The sequence below is a fragment of the Heloderma suspectum genome, chromosome 13 (genome assembly GCF_057233095.1).
Source record: "Heloderma suspectum isolate Gila_16-S chromosome 13, 16-S_ref, whole genome shotgun sequence".
Lineage (NCBI taxonomy): Eukaryota > Metazoa > Chordata > Lepidosauria > Squamata > Helodermatidae > Heloderma > Heloderma suspectum.
In genome coordinates, this window is record NC_139470.1 from 14,011,379 (window position 1) to 14,029,441 (window position 18,063).

General features: G+C 44.7%; 1 protein-coding gene across 2 annotated transcripts in view; it reads left to right on the top strand.

Annotated features, from left to right (window-relative positions):
• Window positions 1-18,063, top strand: part of FBRSL1 (fibrosin like 1) — a 965,642-nt gene that overhangs the window by 293,938 nt on the left and 653,641 nt on the right. For both annotated transcript variants that reach the window (XM_084819250.1, XM_084819251.1), the window contains one exon: window positions 4,995-5,195. In XM_084819250.1, the coding sequence (XP_084675376.1) occupies window positions 4,995-5,195 (201 nt within the window). The remainder of the gene's footprint in view (window positions 1-4,994; window positions 5,196-18,063) is intronic.

The window sequence follows — 18,063 nt, forward strand, 5'->3', positions numbered from 1 at the left end:
TGCAAATCCACCCCCTCCTCAAGCTGCTATTAGCCATAGAGGAGCACAACAATACAGGCACCCACACCTCTATGTTTTCCCTTCTGCAGCTAATAGCAGCTGGGGGGTGGGTGGGATTTAGATTTGTGGTGCAGGCTAAAAGGGCTGACCCTCTGCTGTACTGAAGCTCTGGTCCAAATCCTTCCACTGGCCATGACTGGTTAAAAAAATAAAGGCCAGAGATGTATTTATGCTTCTCTGACATAGTGTTTGTGCTACACGTACACATAAATAATGTGGTACAAAGTTTGGGGGTGGAGGGCACTATTTGAGGCTTCAGAAAGGGGAGCCAGCATTTGAATAATTTCCCCATAGACACCCACTAGTGTTATACCATATGCTGTTTTGAAAGGCTGCCTATGTTTAATGGCTCTGACTGTTACTTATATTTGGAGTTCTAACTCTCCCATTTACCGCCCTGGAAGGAGATGCATACCCCTGCCACTGGTAGCGTCTGGTCATCATGATTTGTGATTTGAATGCCACAAGATTCCTTATGCGAGGACTGGTTTATGGAAGAGGTTGGACGGACTGCTATGCCTGCTGTAGTCAGACAGTACAATCCTGACTCTCCTGGCTGTGCACTGAGCATTGGGATGCTGCTAAACTGTCCTGGATGTAGGCATGCCACACAGTCTCTGTTGCAAAGCTCCAAGGATATTACTCCTCCTACATGCTCTGGAATCTCAATAAGCTATGTAAACAGAAAGGATTAGGGCAGAGTTTAAACCTCGGCTGAGCAAACAGTGAGATTTCTGACCTATGAGGAGCTATTGCGGTGTGTGCGTGTGCGCGTGCACGAGAGAGAGCGAGAGAGAGCATGCATGCATGTGTGTGTGAAAGCCAAGGCCTCAAGTTAAAACAATCACAAACCTTTCTTATTGATAGATTATAATTGAGCCTGGTCTAGAGTTATATTCCTTTATATCTCATGCAGCCACAGTTAACAGGTATGTTTACATTTTGTATTTTAATTTATTCCCCAAAGGCTATGGGGTTCTTATTCAGCAGCATAGGACAAGCCACTAATATGTCATTGTGTGCTAGCTGTCCAGTTTGCTGTTTGCATGGCATGAGTAGCAATAGCAATAGCCCCCAGGTGAGCATCTAACACTATATTTGTGTCATGGGCTGGTGAGTAGGGTGAGTAGGGAATAGGGCTTTCTCAGTGGTGGCCCTACATCTTTGGAGCTCCCTCCACAGGGCAATATATATGACTTTATCACTGCTGGCTGTTAAAAAAAAAAATACCGAAGACTCATTTGTGCTAGTCTGTATTTGATGCTTGAAATCATTAGCTGCTCCTGCTGCTACTAGTGTGTGTGTGTGTGTGTGTGTGTGTGTATGTGTGTGTTCATGTTTTTGTAGTATTGTGAGCCACTTTGTGAGGGCAGGACACCCTGAAAGGTGGGTTAAAATCTCTTTAAAATGATGACATGGTTTTCAGGGTAGGTGTTTATACCCTTTAAATGTGGATTTCCATTGACAATTACTCTGACAGCACTATTTATTGCTGGGTGGGGATTTGAACCTGGGTCTCCTTGGTTTTAGTCTGAAACACTAACCACTGCACTACTCGGGCTGGTACAGTAATGTCAATTCCTCAGGCACTAACAATATGAGAGATATTTTCTCTCCTGAAGCCATCAAGGGTGCTGTGTTGCTCACAAACGTTTTCAGTCCACCTTCCTCATCATCAGATCCAAACCTTTTGCCAGTGGCTTCCGCTTGCAAAGTTAACACGATGCCCGGCCAGCCATCTATGTGGCATGGCAAGTCTTGCCATGACCTTGATTTCCTTCCTTTGCTCACAGAGGAGTGCTTTTTTAAAAACAAAAACACACACTTCACTGTGTGGCCAGATGTTGCATATTGGCTGCTTAACAAATTAGCAGCTTGCAACAAAATAAAATGTCATTGTAGGTGATTATGGGCCTCTCTAGAATGTCAGTGTATATAACTTCGCTGTACAAAGAAAATTAAGTAGTCTTCTGGTGCTGAACCTCATATGCATGCAACAATCTGCTAATTAAAATTGCGGGGGAAAGAAAATCACACAGTACAACCAGCAGCAGGACGTTTTGTCTTAGTTCTCAGTCCTTTTGCTTTTAGGTTTCTATGGGCTTAGAGAGGTTGATGGAACCCTTGTAGAAGTAATAGTGAGCATGAAACAAACAAGTGGGTTTCTGTTGCAGCCTCCAGTTTGTACTGCGACTGCAATGAGACATCATTCTTGTGACTGGGACAAAATGGCAACCGCTGAACATTTAATGCACAGTTTCAAAAAAATGCCTGCAACATTTTACAGTTCGTGTCATCCTTATCTTCTCAGTATCCCTGGGGAAGGCTGTGGCTAATTATAAATGAGAAAGTGAGGTTGCCTCAGCACATAACTTCGTATACTGCTGACACTATTTTTGTTTTGTGTGTTTACATTTAAAGAGAGCCGATGTGATGTAGTGGATAGAGTGTTGAAAGCCTGGCGCAGGCCGGCTCCAGGTTTTTGGGGCCCTTGACCAAGACCCCCTCAGTGGGCTCCCTCCTTCAGAGAGTCTATCTTCTCATTGCCATTGTCACCAGCTGCTCTTGCTTTGCTCCTCCTCCACCTCTTGCTCTCACTTGCTTGCTTGACAGGCAGAGAGCCAGTAAGCAAGTAGGCAGTGGCATCTGCTGCTCCTCCTTCTGTTGTCTGGGCCAGAGTGAGAGACAGGTGAACAAGGAAATTGCAATGGTGAAGAGAAGGAGCAATTCCGGGACGCTCTTGTCCATGGGCCCCTTCTGGGGTGTAGGCCTCAGCAGTTGTCCCACCATGCCTACCCTTGATGCTGGCCCTGATGGCAATAATAGCATATCACTGAGATCATAGTGTTGGAGGGGACTTTGTAGGCCATCTAGGCCAAATCCCTGCTTGTTCCAGGAAATCTAGAGTGAGAATGTCCCCTAAAGTTGGATGTTCAGCTTCTGCTTGAAGATCTTCAAGCAAGGGAGAAGCCACCACCCTCCTAGGTAATTGCTTCCATTGTCAAACTGCTCTTACCATCAAAACATTTCTCCTAATATTCAGCCATAATCTACCTTCCTGTTACTTAAAATCTAGTCTTGCCTGCTGGGGCAGCAGAGGACAAGATTTTGCCCTCTTCTAGGTGACAGCCCTTTAGGTATTTGAAGAAGGCTGATGTTACTTCAGCATATATTTAATCAGACAATGGCAAAAGAGAAAATTACAATTTTCCGTACATTATGGTTCTCCTCAGCTATTACTGCTTTGCCCTGAAATGGCTGCTTGTTGTGGGAATAATAACAAAGAATTTCAAAAATTAAGATAAACTTTAATGCAAAATAAAAGATGACTTTTTACTTTAACTTTTTGTTTCCTTTTTGAGAAGTCAGAGGTAATCACCAATCGAGCCCCACCTGTGTTGCCTCCTTGTAATGCTGTTTCCTTTGGGAGTTGCTCAAAACTACTGCTCACTGTTGGTAAAGCAAACAGAAGGCCGATCAGATTGGCAGGGGAAAGAGACAGGGGCTTTCCAGTAGTGGCCCATCTTTGTGGAGAACCGTTCCACGGGATGTATGTTTGGCCCACTGTTTAGCTGTGTTTAAACAGACCTGAAAGACCTTTTTGTTGTAGTCTGTATTTAACTAATGATATTAGGCTGTATTTTTAACCTGCCATTGTTTATTATTTTATATTGCGCTTTCTGTGGATTATTGTTCTGCATTTGAGCTGTTATATATTGCTTGTTATAGTTTTAATGCATGTTTATTTATTTACTTGCTTGCTTACTATATTATGTCACTGAGCCTCCTTTCTGCCCTGCAAGGCAGTATTAACATATCTAAATAAATTAAATAAGTAAGGGCACAATCCTATGCATGTTTAGACAGAGAAAAGGCCTACAACTCCCAGCATCCCCCAGCCAGTATGGCTGGCTGAGGAATGCTGGGAGTTGTAGGCCTTTTCTCTGTCTAAACATGCATAGGATTGCGCCCTAAATTACATTTTAACATGACTGTCAGTAAAATAAAAAACCTCTGGTAATAGGTTTTCTTATGGGCAAACTGTAACGGGGATCATAGAATCATAGAATAGTAGGGTTGGAAGGGGCCTACAAGCCCATCGAGTTCAACCCCCTGTTCAGTGCAGGAATCCAAATCAGGAATCCAAATCAAGGAGGTGGGATGAGTCTGGATAAAACAAGAAGAAAATAAAAAAAACTAAGGAGCTACTTCTAGTTTATTCAAGTAATCTTGAAATAAAGGGGGGCAGTTCTAGCCAGGACCCCCATTTTCTATCAATAAACTATTTTTTCACACAAGTGGACTTGAGTCATATTGGTATCTCTGAATCTGTTTAGTCAGTGGGTCCTGGCTGGACCAGGCTCCAGATTTAAGACATTAGCCTGAAAAAGAAAAAAAACGTTACTAGCCTGTTTAAGAGGCTAGTACTCTTCCATGCTGGTGGTGCTCACTCCTTCACAGCCAGCGTGAAAACACAGGCTACTGGCTTCTCAGGCTCGTTCTATAAAAGTGACTTCTGCCAAGTGCTCTAGAGGAGAAGATATGGATCACTATGTCCTCCTTTCTGCTAGCCCGCTGGGTTTCCATGCTAGTTGTAGAGAAAGAGCCTTACTTTTCTCTGTGGCAGGGGTAGGCAAACTGGTGCCCTTCCAATATTTTGGACTTCAGCCCTCACAACCTCTGACCATGCTGGCTGGGGGTTTTGGGAGTAGAAGTCCAAAATATCTGGAAGGCACCAGCTTGCCTCCTATTGTCCGATGGCTAGCTCAGAAATGAAGCAGGCTGGCAGAGGAGGGATGGAGTAATCCATCCCTCCTCCACTAGTCCGTTCACTCATCTGCATGGAATTCCTGCTCGCCCATGCCAACCAGCTGAATGGCTAAATAAAAGGCTGTATTAATGGCTTTTTCTTTCTGTGATTTTTCCCCCTACAGAAGGACATGTCGTTGAAGCCTCAAGAGAGAAAGGAAAAATGGGACAGGCATCCAGGAAAGAAACCTCGAGAATCTGAACACTGCGTGTCAGCTGAGCCCAGCGAAAATGGCCATAATAATGATGCCGGGAGTTCAGGGAGAGAGACGGATCGAGGCAAGGAGCGGGTGAAGAAGAAAGTCCCCTTGAAAGTCCACAAGCAGGTAGGGCAGAGAGTTATCTTCTACCTTTTGCTGGGGGGTTTCTTATTTGGGGAGCTGGGATTTTTTTTTATTGGACTTGGATGAGAGTGAAGACTAATACAAATTAGTCCATTTGTTGTGGGCAGATCATGGAAAGAGATGTTGTGGAACCTATGCTTGTTTTCAGAAGAGCACTCTAAGGAGAAATGTTTACTTTGAGAAGAAAGGGGCAGAGAAAGGGGGTGATTTTGGCACCTATCATTTTGTCTTTCTGCTGGTTTTAATATTTCACCGGTGTATTCAATATATTTCAAATTCCTTTTTGTGGTTAGTGTTGAAGGTTTATCTTTTATTTTATTGGTGAAGCTTGTGGCAGATATATGGCTTTCAAACTCCCAAACTTGTAATCCCCGCAATTACTGTCTGTTGATAACCAGACCTTCGGTAGTTGCCAAGGCAACAAAGAGGGTTCGAATCATAGGAAGGAAGTTATGAGGTTGGGGGAAGCACAGCAAAGGATGAGAACAGGTAGAGCCAGGCATTGGGAACATATTTGACCAATGCTGAAACATCTGCACTGGTTCCTGGTCCATTTCAGGCCCAGTTCAAAGTGCTGGTGTTTGAAACTCTTCCTGGTCTGGGATCATATACCTGATGGATAATCTCAATATTAGGCTCCCTGTGAGAAGAGATTGTGCTCCTTTGGTTGCCCACACAATCACAGAAATGGGCAGCCACAGAAGGAGAAAGGGCCTTCTCATTGATTGCACCCTATTTGTGGAATATGCTTCCCAGGGAGGCTTGCCTGGTGCCTACTCTTGAGGTCATTAAAAAAAAAATTGCCCAGGCACTTTAATTATCTGTTTTATCTCCTGTGTCTGGTTAAACGCTGCCCTCTTATCTGCTGATTTTATTGTTTTATTATGTGTTTGATTTTGATTTGATTATATTACTGTATTGTTACATTTTTATTGTAAGCTGCTCTAGAAGGGCTTGAGGGGGGCAGGGTGTGTGTGTGCATGCGTGTGTGTATATCACATACACAATATATATTCATATATACCCTGTAAATATAGAACCTGAAGCCCCACTCAGCAAGCTGAGATACCTACAGTTCCTAGGACTATGGCTGTGTTTCCATGACAATGGAAGGAGAAGCTAATGGAGGAGTACTGGATTTTTTTAAAGGAATTGGCTTTGCTGTGGGCAGGGCTCCACAAGCAGATTCTCCGGACCAGTAAAAATCGCTTCTCAGAACACACTTCTTGGTGGGGGTGGGGGTTGGAGTGAACGTCATCTGAATGGGAGGGGCTGCTGGACCAATAAGAGAGACTTCCCCTCTCCCCCCTTTCTCCTTTCTCCTGAAAGTCCAGATGCACCTGCATTTCAGGAGCCTCATTGAGCACAATGGGAGTTACTTTCAAGTAGACACACATATGCTTGTGCTGGGAAAGGGTGGGAGGAGAATACAAAGACAGAAACCAGCCCCCATTTTAATCCGCAGGACCTCATTGACCACAATGGGAGTTACTTCTGAGGAGACACTAATGGGTTTGTTGTGGGAAAGAGACGGAAACCAGCCCCCATTTTAACACACACGATCTGTATAAGGAAACTGTGAAGTAGTTACTTCCTAAGGGAACGCATCGGAGCCTCGAGATGGCGCATAATCGCACTTAAGGAATTGGGCTTTAAAATGTACCATGTCAGTTGAGGGGGATCTCTGTAATTTCTGTGGTCATTCAGAGGGCAAGCCTCATTCAGCACAGTGGGAGGAAACACCCCTTGACTGGGGTCATGGTGAAAGGCACACCCCTGGGCAGGGCTAGCATACCCGAGCTAAATGCATACCTGAGCTAAATGGAGCATACACAACTATACTAGGGAGAACCTGACTCAAGGAAAAGGATCAGACTTTAAGCAGTCTCAGGAAAACTGTTTTTTCCCTGATAAGCTCCAGGGTGGCTACTGGATGGCCATGACCTCATGTATCCCTAACTAACCTCAACATGCAGCCGGCTCAGACTAAATCGCTGGTGGAAACACCCCCTAAATCTCCCAAAATGTTTAAGACATACAAAAAGGCTTGAGAATCAGCCCTGGGTGATATAGATGGTGTTGGGTGGTCTTGCACTTGGAGGGAGCCATTATAGTGAATGTGCATCAGCTGTCAAACTTTGCAAGGGGCCCAGAGAAATTCAACAGGCCTTCCAGATCACATGGCCGCAACCTGCTGCATTTAAAAGCTGGTTGCAAAGTGAGGGACTTAAGCAGCTACAGGAGAAGTACCTTACTCTTTTTGTTCCTTGGCCAGCATGTGGTAAAATTCTGGACTCATGCAGGCTGGGATCTGACTCAGTTGGTTGCTGCTTCAGCTGTTGATGACTGGATAGGGCTGTGAATGCAAGTGCATGTGTGGGTGTGCGTGCTGGGCTGACAGACATGGTCTTTGCATACTTTCCATGATCTGACTTCTTCTGCGTGGCGAATTTAGAACTACGAAGAGGGAGAGGCAAGGAGCCTCAGTGAATGTGAGAAGCATAAAGATTTGGGCTGCCTCCAGCCGTCCCTGCCCCCCCCACTTGACAGTGCATTAACAAACTCCAGCAATGGCAGCAGTCTAGCCTGCCAGTCATGCACAATGGGTGCAGCCCCAGCAGCCTTTTGCTTGAACTAACATGTTTGTTCAAAGCTAAGGAGGTGAAGAAGGAAAAGCACCAGGGGGGGCGAGAGGCCATTTATCACTTTCAGCTGCTCATCTGGGACGTCTGTGGAGGAACTTAGTGCTCAGTCATCAGCTTGATAGTTCCATGATTGAAGCAGCATTTGTATAGTGACTAGCAAAGGCTTCCTCACTTGCTGTTCCTGATAAGCAGAGCAAAAATAACCTCCCGGAATTCTCCATCCTATTCATGGCTACTGAAATGGGTGTGTGTACTATTTTGCCAAATATAGTCCTTAGGGTGAGGAGAAGAAATTCTCCAAAGATTTCTCAGGGGCGAGGCGCATCATTAGCACTCGCAACGGCAGAGCATTTTTTCCCTACTTTCCCCCCCCCTTTCTGCTGCTGCAAGCAACGATGGCAATGGCAACTCTGTGGGTGGCTTGGCTGCCATTTTGCATCCCCCACGATGCCCTGTCCCTAGCACATTGTGAGGGGGAGTGAGGGATGATGGCTGCCACGAAAAACAGTGCAGAATATTCCGAGAATAATAATCAACACGGCCCTCTTTTTCAGGAGGGATGAGACAAGAAAACTCAGAAAATTTCTGAGAAAAATCTCTTCTGAGGAATTTTGCTGCTGCGCTCCAGTTAGGAGTTTTGACATGGAGGGGGAAGGAAGCAGGGTGGTGGCAAGAGTGAAGTAGGCTGTATGATGACGGGGGATTGCTTTGGGAATCCCCCATCTACTTTGTTGAAGAAAATGTCTTTAAAATTGTATTTGCAAATGATATGCTTGTTCAGTAAAACATAAGTGTTGGGTGGGGGGGTTGTCTTTTTGTGCGTGTGCCTTTTGCAAGATTGAAAACATTGAAAATTCAGGCTCATATTTATTTTAATTCAATCTATTTGTTTTAAAGAGTTTCTACCCCATTTCTCCATAGCTTGGGTTATGGGGAAGCTCAGAAACTCGCCTTATTTCTGTGGGGTGGGGACAGCTGAAACCCACCCACGTTTTGCGATGTAGCTATGTCACATCTCCCTCTGGGCAAATTCTTTGACTCGCGAATGTAGCCTTCCTGTGTTGTGAAGCCACCTTTGCAAAGGAGCTTTGTGGTATGAGGAATAACACCACTGAACCGCACTTCCATTACTTCAGGCCTCTTCACACATCCGTATGTAGAGCTAAGATTTATTAGGTGCACACCTTGAAATGTTAAATGCGAGCAGAACACGTACCTGTATCTTACCAGCACTCTCGCCACAGAACGAAGATTGTCTGCAACTCCCTGTTAGGTCTCGTGTTGAATGGGTTTGCAGGCATATAATGTGGGCAGAAGGGCCCTTAACAGTCTGATTGGAAGCACAAGTCACAGGGGAGATGACTAGAGGGCAAGCGATTATGCAGATGGCCACAGACAAATCTGAAAATTTCTTCGGAGAACAGACAGCGGGACCTTCAGTAAAATGTTGCAGTGAAGAGTGCCAGTGAGCCCGTCGTGCCCTTTTCCAAGATACTCAGTTTGATTCCCCCCTTTCTCCCCGCACTTTTCCATTTCCTCCCCTCAACTGACACTCCTCATCTTGTGGTCACTGAGCATGCTCACTCCTCATTGGGGTGTTTGGGGGTGTCTTTTTTTCTTACCCCCTTAAGATTTTTTCTACTCCTTGGGGTTGCCCCAAGTATGCTGATACCTTCCCTCTTGATTCTCAGTAGCCCCATTTTAGCTATATAGCTGTCCTAACTCAGCACCTGAGTTCACTATTAGTATGTATGATGGAACATGGGAAAGGCAAGTGCCAATTTCTCCTTACTCTCCTTCACCAGCATAGTTTACTCAAAGGTTTGAGGGTCACTTCCCTAAAGAATCCTAATCTCTCCATCCTGTTCCAGCACATGGCCATTTTGATAAGCCTGCAACCTGCATAAATTATGCAAATATACATGTTTTCTGAATAATTTATTCTACAGTGTTTTATCATTTTGTATAACTTATTTAAAAAAACTAAGATCATGGCATCTGGCCCCATCACTTCCTGGCATATGGAAGGGGAAGAAATGGAAGCAGTGACAGATTTTATTTTCTTGGGCTCCAAGATCACCGCAGACGGTGACTGTAGCCATGAAATTAAAAGATACTTGCTCCTTGGGAGGAAAGCTATGGCAAACCTAGACAGCATAGTAAGAAGCAGAGACATCACCTTGCCGACAAAGATTCGTATAATCAAAGCCATGGTTTTCCCAGTAGCAACATATGGCTGTGAGAGCTGGACTATAAGGAGGGCTGAGCGCCAAAGAATCGATGCTTTCGAACTGTGGTGCTGTAGAAGACTCTTACGAGTCCCCTGGACTGTAAGGAGGTCAAATCAGTCCATCCTAAAGGAAATCAACCCTGAGTGCTCATTGGAAGGACAGATGCTGAAGCTGAAGCTCAAATATTTTGGCCACCTAATGCGAAGAGAAAACTCCCTGGAAAAGACCCTGATGCTGAGAAAGATTGAAGGCAAAAGGAGAAGAGGACGGCAGAGGATGAGATGGCTAGATAGCATCACCAATGCAATGAAGATGGACTTGAGCACACTCGGGGAGAGAGTGGAGGACAGGAAGGCCTGGCGTGCTATGGTCCATGGGGTCACAAAGAGTTGGACACGACTTAACGACTGAACAACAACAACTTATTCCTCTCCCCATGGTTCCTTGCCCCCTTCCAAAGACTCTGCGGGCAGGGTACCAAAGCCCGATCTCTGACCACCTGTTATTTCACCAGCCCTTGCGCTTGAAAACATATTTTGTCAACCATGAGGGCCAGAAACATTTTTTTTTAAATGAAAGCTGAGATGATCAGTAACTTGAATTCAGCACCCAATGCCACATTTTTGTACTGGAATTGCAGTATGGTTTCAGTCTTGGGAATAACTGTTCTCCCCACCACCACTGCCCCATCCCAATATTATTTGCAGTGTTCTAAATAACTGCAGAATGGCTGGTTTGTAGGTGCCCACCAACTGATAAACACTAACATGCACACACATGCACACAATACCTACAATTTTAGATGCAAGTACGCAAGGTCTAAAGTTCCATAGGAATTTCCCTTCAGTCAGACTGTTGAGTCTGTTGTGATACTTTGCAGAACAAAGTTAATGAATAATGCATGCGGTTTTGGTCACAGCAGATAGGAGGTATCCTGATTGCGACCCCTTATTACATGGAATGCTTATTCACCATTTAACTAGTAGGGACTCTTCAGCTGCTTTAATTATCCAAAGGAGGAGGTGAGGGAGAGAGACATCTCTATTAGATTGAATTTTTGTTTAGGCCATAGGCCAGTCCAGACAGTAAAAATACGTTCCATTCAATGCACCTCGGCTCTTCCTAGGGATGCACTTGCATGGAGAACAATAGATTTATTTAGCTTGGCACAGGTACAGCCATATAGGGCTATTCCTGTCATTAGACAAAGGGAGTAGGCTGCCTTGCCTCGGTAAACTGTAGGTGCCATGAAAAGGCAACAGATTCAATTATTGAATAAACCATTTGGGTTTTCCAGTTCTGGACCACAGTGCCTTGGGCCAGCCACCAATACTTGGAAATAGTTCCCTTGACTGAGGTGGTTGTGAAATGTGCTTCTGTGACTCCCTAACTGGGCCACTGAAAATCTACAAGGGTCATTATGTAGTGGCTTTCCTCAAAACGATGGCCTTGGGGTCAGTCTGGGTGCAACACATGGAAAAGCTATCGCTTAAACTGGCCCTTTGGGCCTTGGATAAACAAATGGGACCTGCAACAAGCTGTTGCAGCATGAAAAGCATGAAAAGTTCCTGACCTGGATGCCAGCCAGCCATGCCCTCTTCTGGGATATTCTGTTCCATCTCCCACCTTTCCATTAGTTCACTTAGTTTTCCAAGGACACTGACTATGTTCAGTTCTCATTGGGCTGCTTCTTTGAAGGATGGGGTTGTCCCCTTAAATTTTAGATGTTTAGATTCTTCTGCCATTTTATATTCCGTGTGTATAAAATGCAAATTGGAAAGCTAGTTGACATTTCCTTTTTATACTGGGCTGGAAACAACAAATGGGGGGTGGGGGACTTTTCCAGATAGCAAGAAAGATAGAGTAATAGAATAAATTGCCCAAGAAAGCCGTACAGTCTCCCTTCACTGGATGTTTTATGAGACAATCCAAAAGTGTTCTTTTTGACATGGTAGTCTTCTGATGGTCCAGCCTCAGAATTAACATTGTGTAAACCTGGTTTGTTTGTTTGTTTGAATGTAAGTGATTGCCTTAAAGGGATTCACTGGTCTGAATACAGATCCACAGACCACTGCTTAAATGGGGGGGGGGGAGCTGTAGACAGCCCATCCCCCTTACCTACAGTTTTTGAAAGACTTATGTTGGGGCTGACATTGGAGGAGTCAGGGGCCCCTCTACCTGATCTCCTGTAATTCGAGCACTGCCGTGGAATATTCAGCAGCGTGTTTTACATCAAAATATCCCTGCATACAGAAACCTGGCCCATCTCAGTTAGAAGCCTTCCCTGGCATGTTAGCTTCCCACATGCAGGGAGATTTTAATGCATTGGGGTACTGAATACTCTCCAGACCCTTAAGCAATCAGTTTCATTCAACAGAATGTACTGTCCTGCTTGTTTACAAAGTGCTTAAACTACGCCCAGCAAAATACCCCTTGTGGGATGGGGTGGGGGAAGGTATGTTCTCCGTTGTGGTTGTGAAGTCCTGAGCTCAGCCTGAAAGCTGCTGCCATAGGCTCTGAAGTCGCAGATGGCTGTCTCCAGTTCTCTCCTAGTAAGTAATCTGCAAGCGCGGAGGATTCACAGCTGCCTAAGAAACCACTGGGGAGTCCCCAGCACAAAGTGTTGAAATGGGCAATACAGTATTTAGTCATTAGGGCCGCTCATCTAAAGAACTAAAATAAGGCTCATTTCAATCAATAGCAATCTGTTTGCACTGTCAGGAACTAATTTAAAAATCTGCTTTAAGCCCCAGTTAGGCATTTTGATGCCGATAGCAGAATACAAAGTGCAGGGGGATTGTTGGGTATGGCATAGCGGTGGCAGCAGGGAAGGAAGGAAGAAAACAACCGAGGAACGGAAACCCTGTTATTTTAACACAGCTTATCCTGGTGTGTTAAAGCTTCTTACCGTCAGCCCTAACACACCTCTCTGCAGCATGTCCAAAGGGGTGGGGGAGGGGACAGCCAAGCAATCTGGGCTTGCTAAAGAACTGGTGCATCTTTGTTTAAGAATTTGTTTGAGAGGCTGAGGGACACCCAAGTTTAGGTAGACAGGAGCAGGCCTAGTTTGCCCAAAGGGGCATTTCACAGGCTGTAGTTCCTCCCTGCTACACATCTTGGCTGCATCTTGGCCTAGCGCAAGCAGTCCCCGCCGTCTGAGGGAAGGAAGAGCGGCATGGTTGCTAAGCAACCCTTTTTTCTGGGGCTAGCAGCCTTCTGGCAAGTGAGAGGAAGAAAACAGAATTGGGGCTATGGGATTTGAAGGGCAAGCCCCCTCTCCAGGGTATCCTTCCCCAGGCCCATCTCAGAGCACAAATTCTAATTCCACATTAGACAAGCTCCTAATAAGTGCTAGCATTTGTCTATATTTTCTGAGAGAGAGAGAGAGAGAGAGAGAGTAGCCATGCCTTCTTTGGTGCAACTTGGGATTTCTTTTGCACCTGGGACAGTCTAACCCAATTAGCAGGGCAATCCTATGCATGTTTCCTCAGAAGTAAGTGCCATTATATTTAGTGGGGGTATTTCCTTGTAAGCATATTAAGGATTGTAGCCTAAATCTGCACAATACCTCCTTAAATTTATCTTATTAGTTGCAGATTTCTCACCTTGCCCAAGAACATAATGGTCTCTCCTTTGCCCCCCCTTTTTTCTTTTGCTTGACATCTACCCTGAAGAGTTCTGTGGAACTCAAAAATTGCTCCCTTCTTTGTATCATTTTAATTGCTTGGTATCTTTGGACTGATTCCACATATTGGCCCTACCTCGTGCTGGTCGCATGCTGGGGCCGGGCGGGATTTGCATCAGCAGCGCAGCTTGTCATGTTGTGTGAACCTGGCCAGGGTGGCTTGTTGCCATGGGTAACAGGCCACTCAGAACCCATGGGCTGATGTAGGGTTCTGGGTGGCTAGTACCCATGGCAACAAGCCACTCTGGCAGGGTTCAGAACAGGACAAGCTGCACTAACAAGGGTAATTACATAAATCCCCCTGACATGCAACCAGCACATGCAGGGGGAAATAAGCCACTGTGGCTTAATACCCCCTCCGTGATCTTGAGAACCTGGTTATTGTACCTGAAGGACAAAACTCTGGAAATGAATAAAGACTTTAAGCAATCCACACACATGCACACACACCGGCCCACTTAGAAGAAGAGCAGGAGGGGCAGAGAGATGGGACAGTTCCACACACCAGTGAAGTACAATTTCCACTTCCAGTCGTTCTTGTGCAAGAGGACTCGGGGCCAGGGGGGGAGCTGTGTAGGCCTGCATGAGGAGTCTGTGTGTGTTTCTGAGGCAGAAAAATATTGGTGGAGGAAGAAGAGAAGGACAGTATTCAAAAAAGAATAGGGAATAACTATTTTTTCTGGGGGCAATACGTGTAATAACAGTACTGTGTCAAATTTAGATAGACTTTGAATTTGCAAGGTAATTTATATTCTTCATATTCATCCCAGAACTATCTTACACGGTAGATCGCTACTAGAATTCCAGATGTACAGATTGGGGGAACTGAAGCTGAGGTAATTGCTGGATTGGTCAATGTAAAAAAATTAACCTTTGTATCTTGCACTTTCCACAAGGAGCAGCCTGTTTGCGGTATCTAATTTTTCAGGGTCATAGGAAGGGTTTACAGAGAGACAGGACTTGCCCAAGGCTCTTCATTGAGCTTTGTGGCTCACCTAACCCCATAATTGTCAACTCTGACTGACAGCAGTTCTTCAAAGTCTCAGGCAGAAATGGGTCTTTCCCTTTACCTGTTACCTGATGCTTTTAACTACAGATGCCCTGGGACATTTAGCATGCAAAGCATCTTCACTGCTACTGAGCTGTGGCCCCTCCAAATTCAATTCAAAATGTAAGCCAATTCAAAATTTATGAATGGGAGAAGGAGAAATGAGTTGTTGAACCTCTGTTACATTGCATATATAAAAACCAAACCTTCATTTTTAATAAACCTCATCTGCAGAACACCTTTAATTCCTGTGTTTGCTCATTAGCTGATCAATAGCAACCTCAAACGCCATGGCTGGTTAAATATGGTCTCAGCCCTATATAGCAAAGTCTTCAGGAACAAAGCAATTCTTCCCCCACTGCCCCTTCCTAGGAGCAGCTTTCTGTGTAGACGTGAATGGATCTCATTACAATGACGGCTTTGAAATGAAGAGACAGAAAATGTTGTTGCTTAACAACTTTTATGGCATCAGGCTCCATAAAAAGGTTGTTGTTGGTCATTGCTTACATTGTTATAAAAGAAGAGCTAAATGGTTTGTAATTTAGGGAAGCAGATTTAATTACATGAAGTAATTTGCAGAAAGCCATAATTGTATCTCGGGCTCTCTCCTTCCCTTGAATTTAATTGGCAAACTGAGTATACCAGCCTTTCTACTTTTACTCTCCCCCCCCCCCCGCATGCTTCTGTTGTATGCAAATTCTTCCTTTATTTGGAAAAAGAGGCTGGCATGTTTATTGTGTTTCAGTCCTGTCACCTTGCCGTCAGATAATAAGTACACACAAAATAGACAAAGATTTAATATTTGACTTGTTTTGCAGTAAGATCCTGGCTTTCCAGTTATGCACAACTCCTGAGTGGGTGCAGTGGGGAAAAATAATAGCTTGTTAAAAATGTAGGGGACATTTCCCTTCTCTTCAGTAAATAGTTCTGGATTAATTGAAAAAGCTTGTCCAAAACAGTCCAGTCCTTTTAAACTTTGCAACATCCCTAGCCTGACAAATATTTCCTGCAAGGAAAAAATCTAATTTGGTATTTGTTTGTTTATATCCCACCACAAAGCCTTAAAAAAGGCTCTCAGAGCAGATTATGATTATTAAGAGTCATTCATTCATTCATTACATTTATATACTGCCCCAAATAGCCAAAGCTCTCTGGGCTGTTCACAAAAATTAAAACCCTATAATAAAATGCGATATAAAAATGTTAACATACAAACATTTAAAACAGTGTGAAACAGCTAAAAAGTATTAACAATAAACTACCAGGACCCAATAAAACAACTAACATTAAAAAGCCCCATCATGTGCCGTCAAATACCTGGGAGGAGAGGAAAATTTTAACCTGACACCGAAAAGATGACAATGTTGGCGTCAGGCAGGCCTTACTGGGGAGAGCATTCCACAGTCGGGGGTGGGGGTGAGGCGGTAAGGCAGCCTTGGGTTGGGCAGCAGAATGCTAAAGGAGACCAGGTTGCTGTTAACATTCAAATGTTACGGCCCATGAACAATTTCTGGTGCATTTTAAAACATAGCAATGCCTTCAGGTCACTAGCTTTCCAATGAGATATGCTGGGCCAGTTTATGCATCACACTAAACCAGGGGTGGGCAACATGTGGTCCCCCAAATATTGTTGGACTGCAAGTCCCATCATTCCACACCATTGGCTATACTAGCTAAGGCTGATGGGAGCTCTAGGCCAGAACATCTGGAGGGCCACAAGTTGCCTATGCTTGGTTTAGCAAGACATGCACAAGAAAGAAGGACCAGACAGTCCCCCCCCCCCCGCATGACTGGAAGAAGGACTTCCATGGGGTCTCTCCCCCACCCCCATTTCCCCTGAAACTCAGCATGTCATGTTCTCCAGACCAGGGATCATAACAAACAAAGATCCTGGTTTCTGAAGCTGTCTTGTTAAACTAACCGAAGTTTGTTATAAACCACTGTCCCTGTTCTAGGCTGCACAACAAACTGAGATGCAGAAGAAATGAAACAAAAAGTGTCTGAAGTTGTCATCTTGGCCGTGCAGGAAGATGAGAGGGGTGACTGTGAGCCCAAGGCTCATCGTAGCTTTTTCCTGCTTGTGCAAATTTCACTAAACTGTGGCTTAGCTGACATACAAATCAGTCCTTTGTTTGCAAATCAGCTGAGATAAAAAGTTAGTGACAGTTACTTTTGTGTACAAGCATGTCTGTAGCACTTTTTAGTGGATAATCTGTACTGTGTTTATCCTTGTGAAAACTGTGATAGAGAGGGCATGACTTGACCAAAGGTACCTTACAAGATGGATTGCTAAGCAGGGATTTGAACCTGTGTCTTTCAAACTCAACAGCATCCTTGCACTGCATGGCACAAGGGTAGGAAAGGCAACAGCAGGGAGGAGAGATTGGCCACTGTTGGAAACGAAGTGCTGGACGAAATGGATGTTTGGCCTGATCTAGCATGCTGAACTCCTTGGACAGAAAGCTGAGCATAAATGTGGTGAATAAATAATAAATAGGGCTGTTCTTCGTTCTTCTTTTGCTGGTGAACTTTAAGGAAACAGACCATGGCATTACTATCTAGCTCAGTTGTAAGTTATGGAGGAGAAAGTGTTGAAAGTGCTCTCTTGAGGACAGGAAGCTATTGGGAACTGGCCAGGTCTGCGTGCAGTGGCAGTATTATTAACCTCAAGCATTCAGAAGCTGTATGTCAACTGCAACCACAAATTATGGGATGGGATTAAAAATAATGATAGTGTTTAGGGGTGGGGAGAATAATAGTTTGAGGTTTCTTCTCTCTCTCTCTCTCTCTCTCCCCCCCCCCCTTTCTGGTTTCTGAACCTTTTCACTTGCATTCAGCTGTGCAATGGCTACAAGCCGAGCGTTGGCAGCAGAATTCTTTAGCCATTGAACAGTGGTGCATCCATCCATGGAAACCTTTAAGTAGAAGGGCTGCATTACAAGCTACTCTGGTTCACGGTGGATTAAAATGTGTTCTTGAAGAAGAGGCTACCATATGGCCTACAGGCCTCTCACATCCTGCCCCTCACCCTCCTCCTGGACACCTTGAGTTGCTCTGCTAGGCGTGCCTACAGTGCTTCAAAAAGAATATCCACCACCCCTACAATGATGGGATAGCCTCCCACAAGAGGATTGTCTGGCCCCCTCTTCGCCTGCTTTTAAATGGGACGCTAAGACTGTTTCATTCTGGCTGGCGTTTTTGTTTAGATGGATTCTTTGATCATGCCTTTACTCTGCTGTTG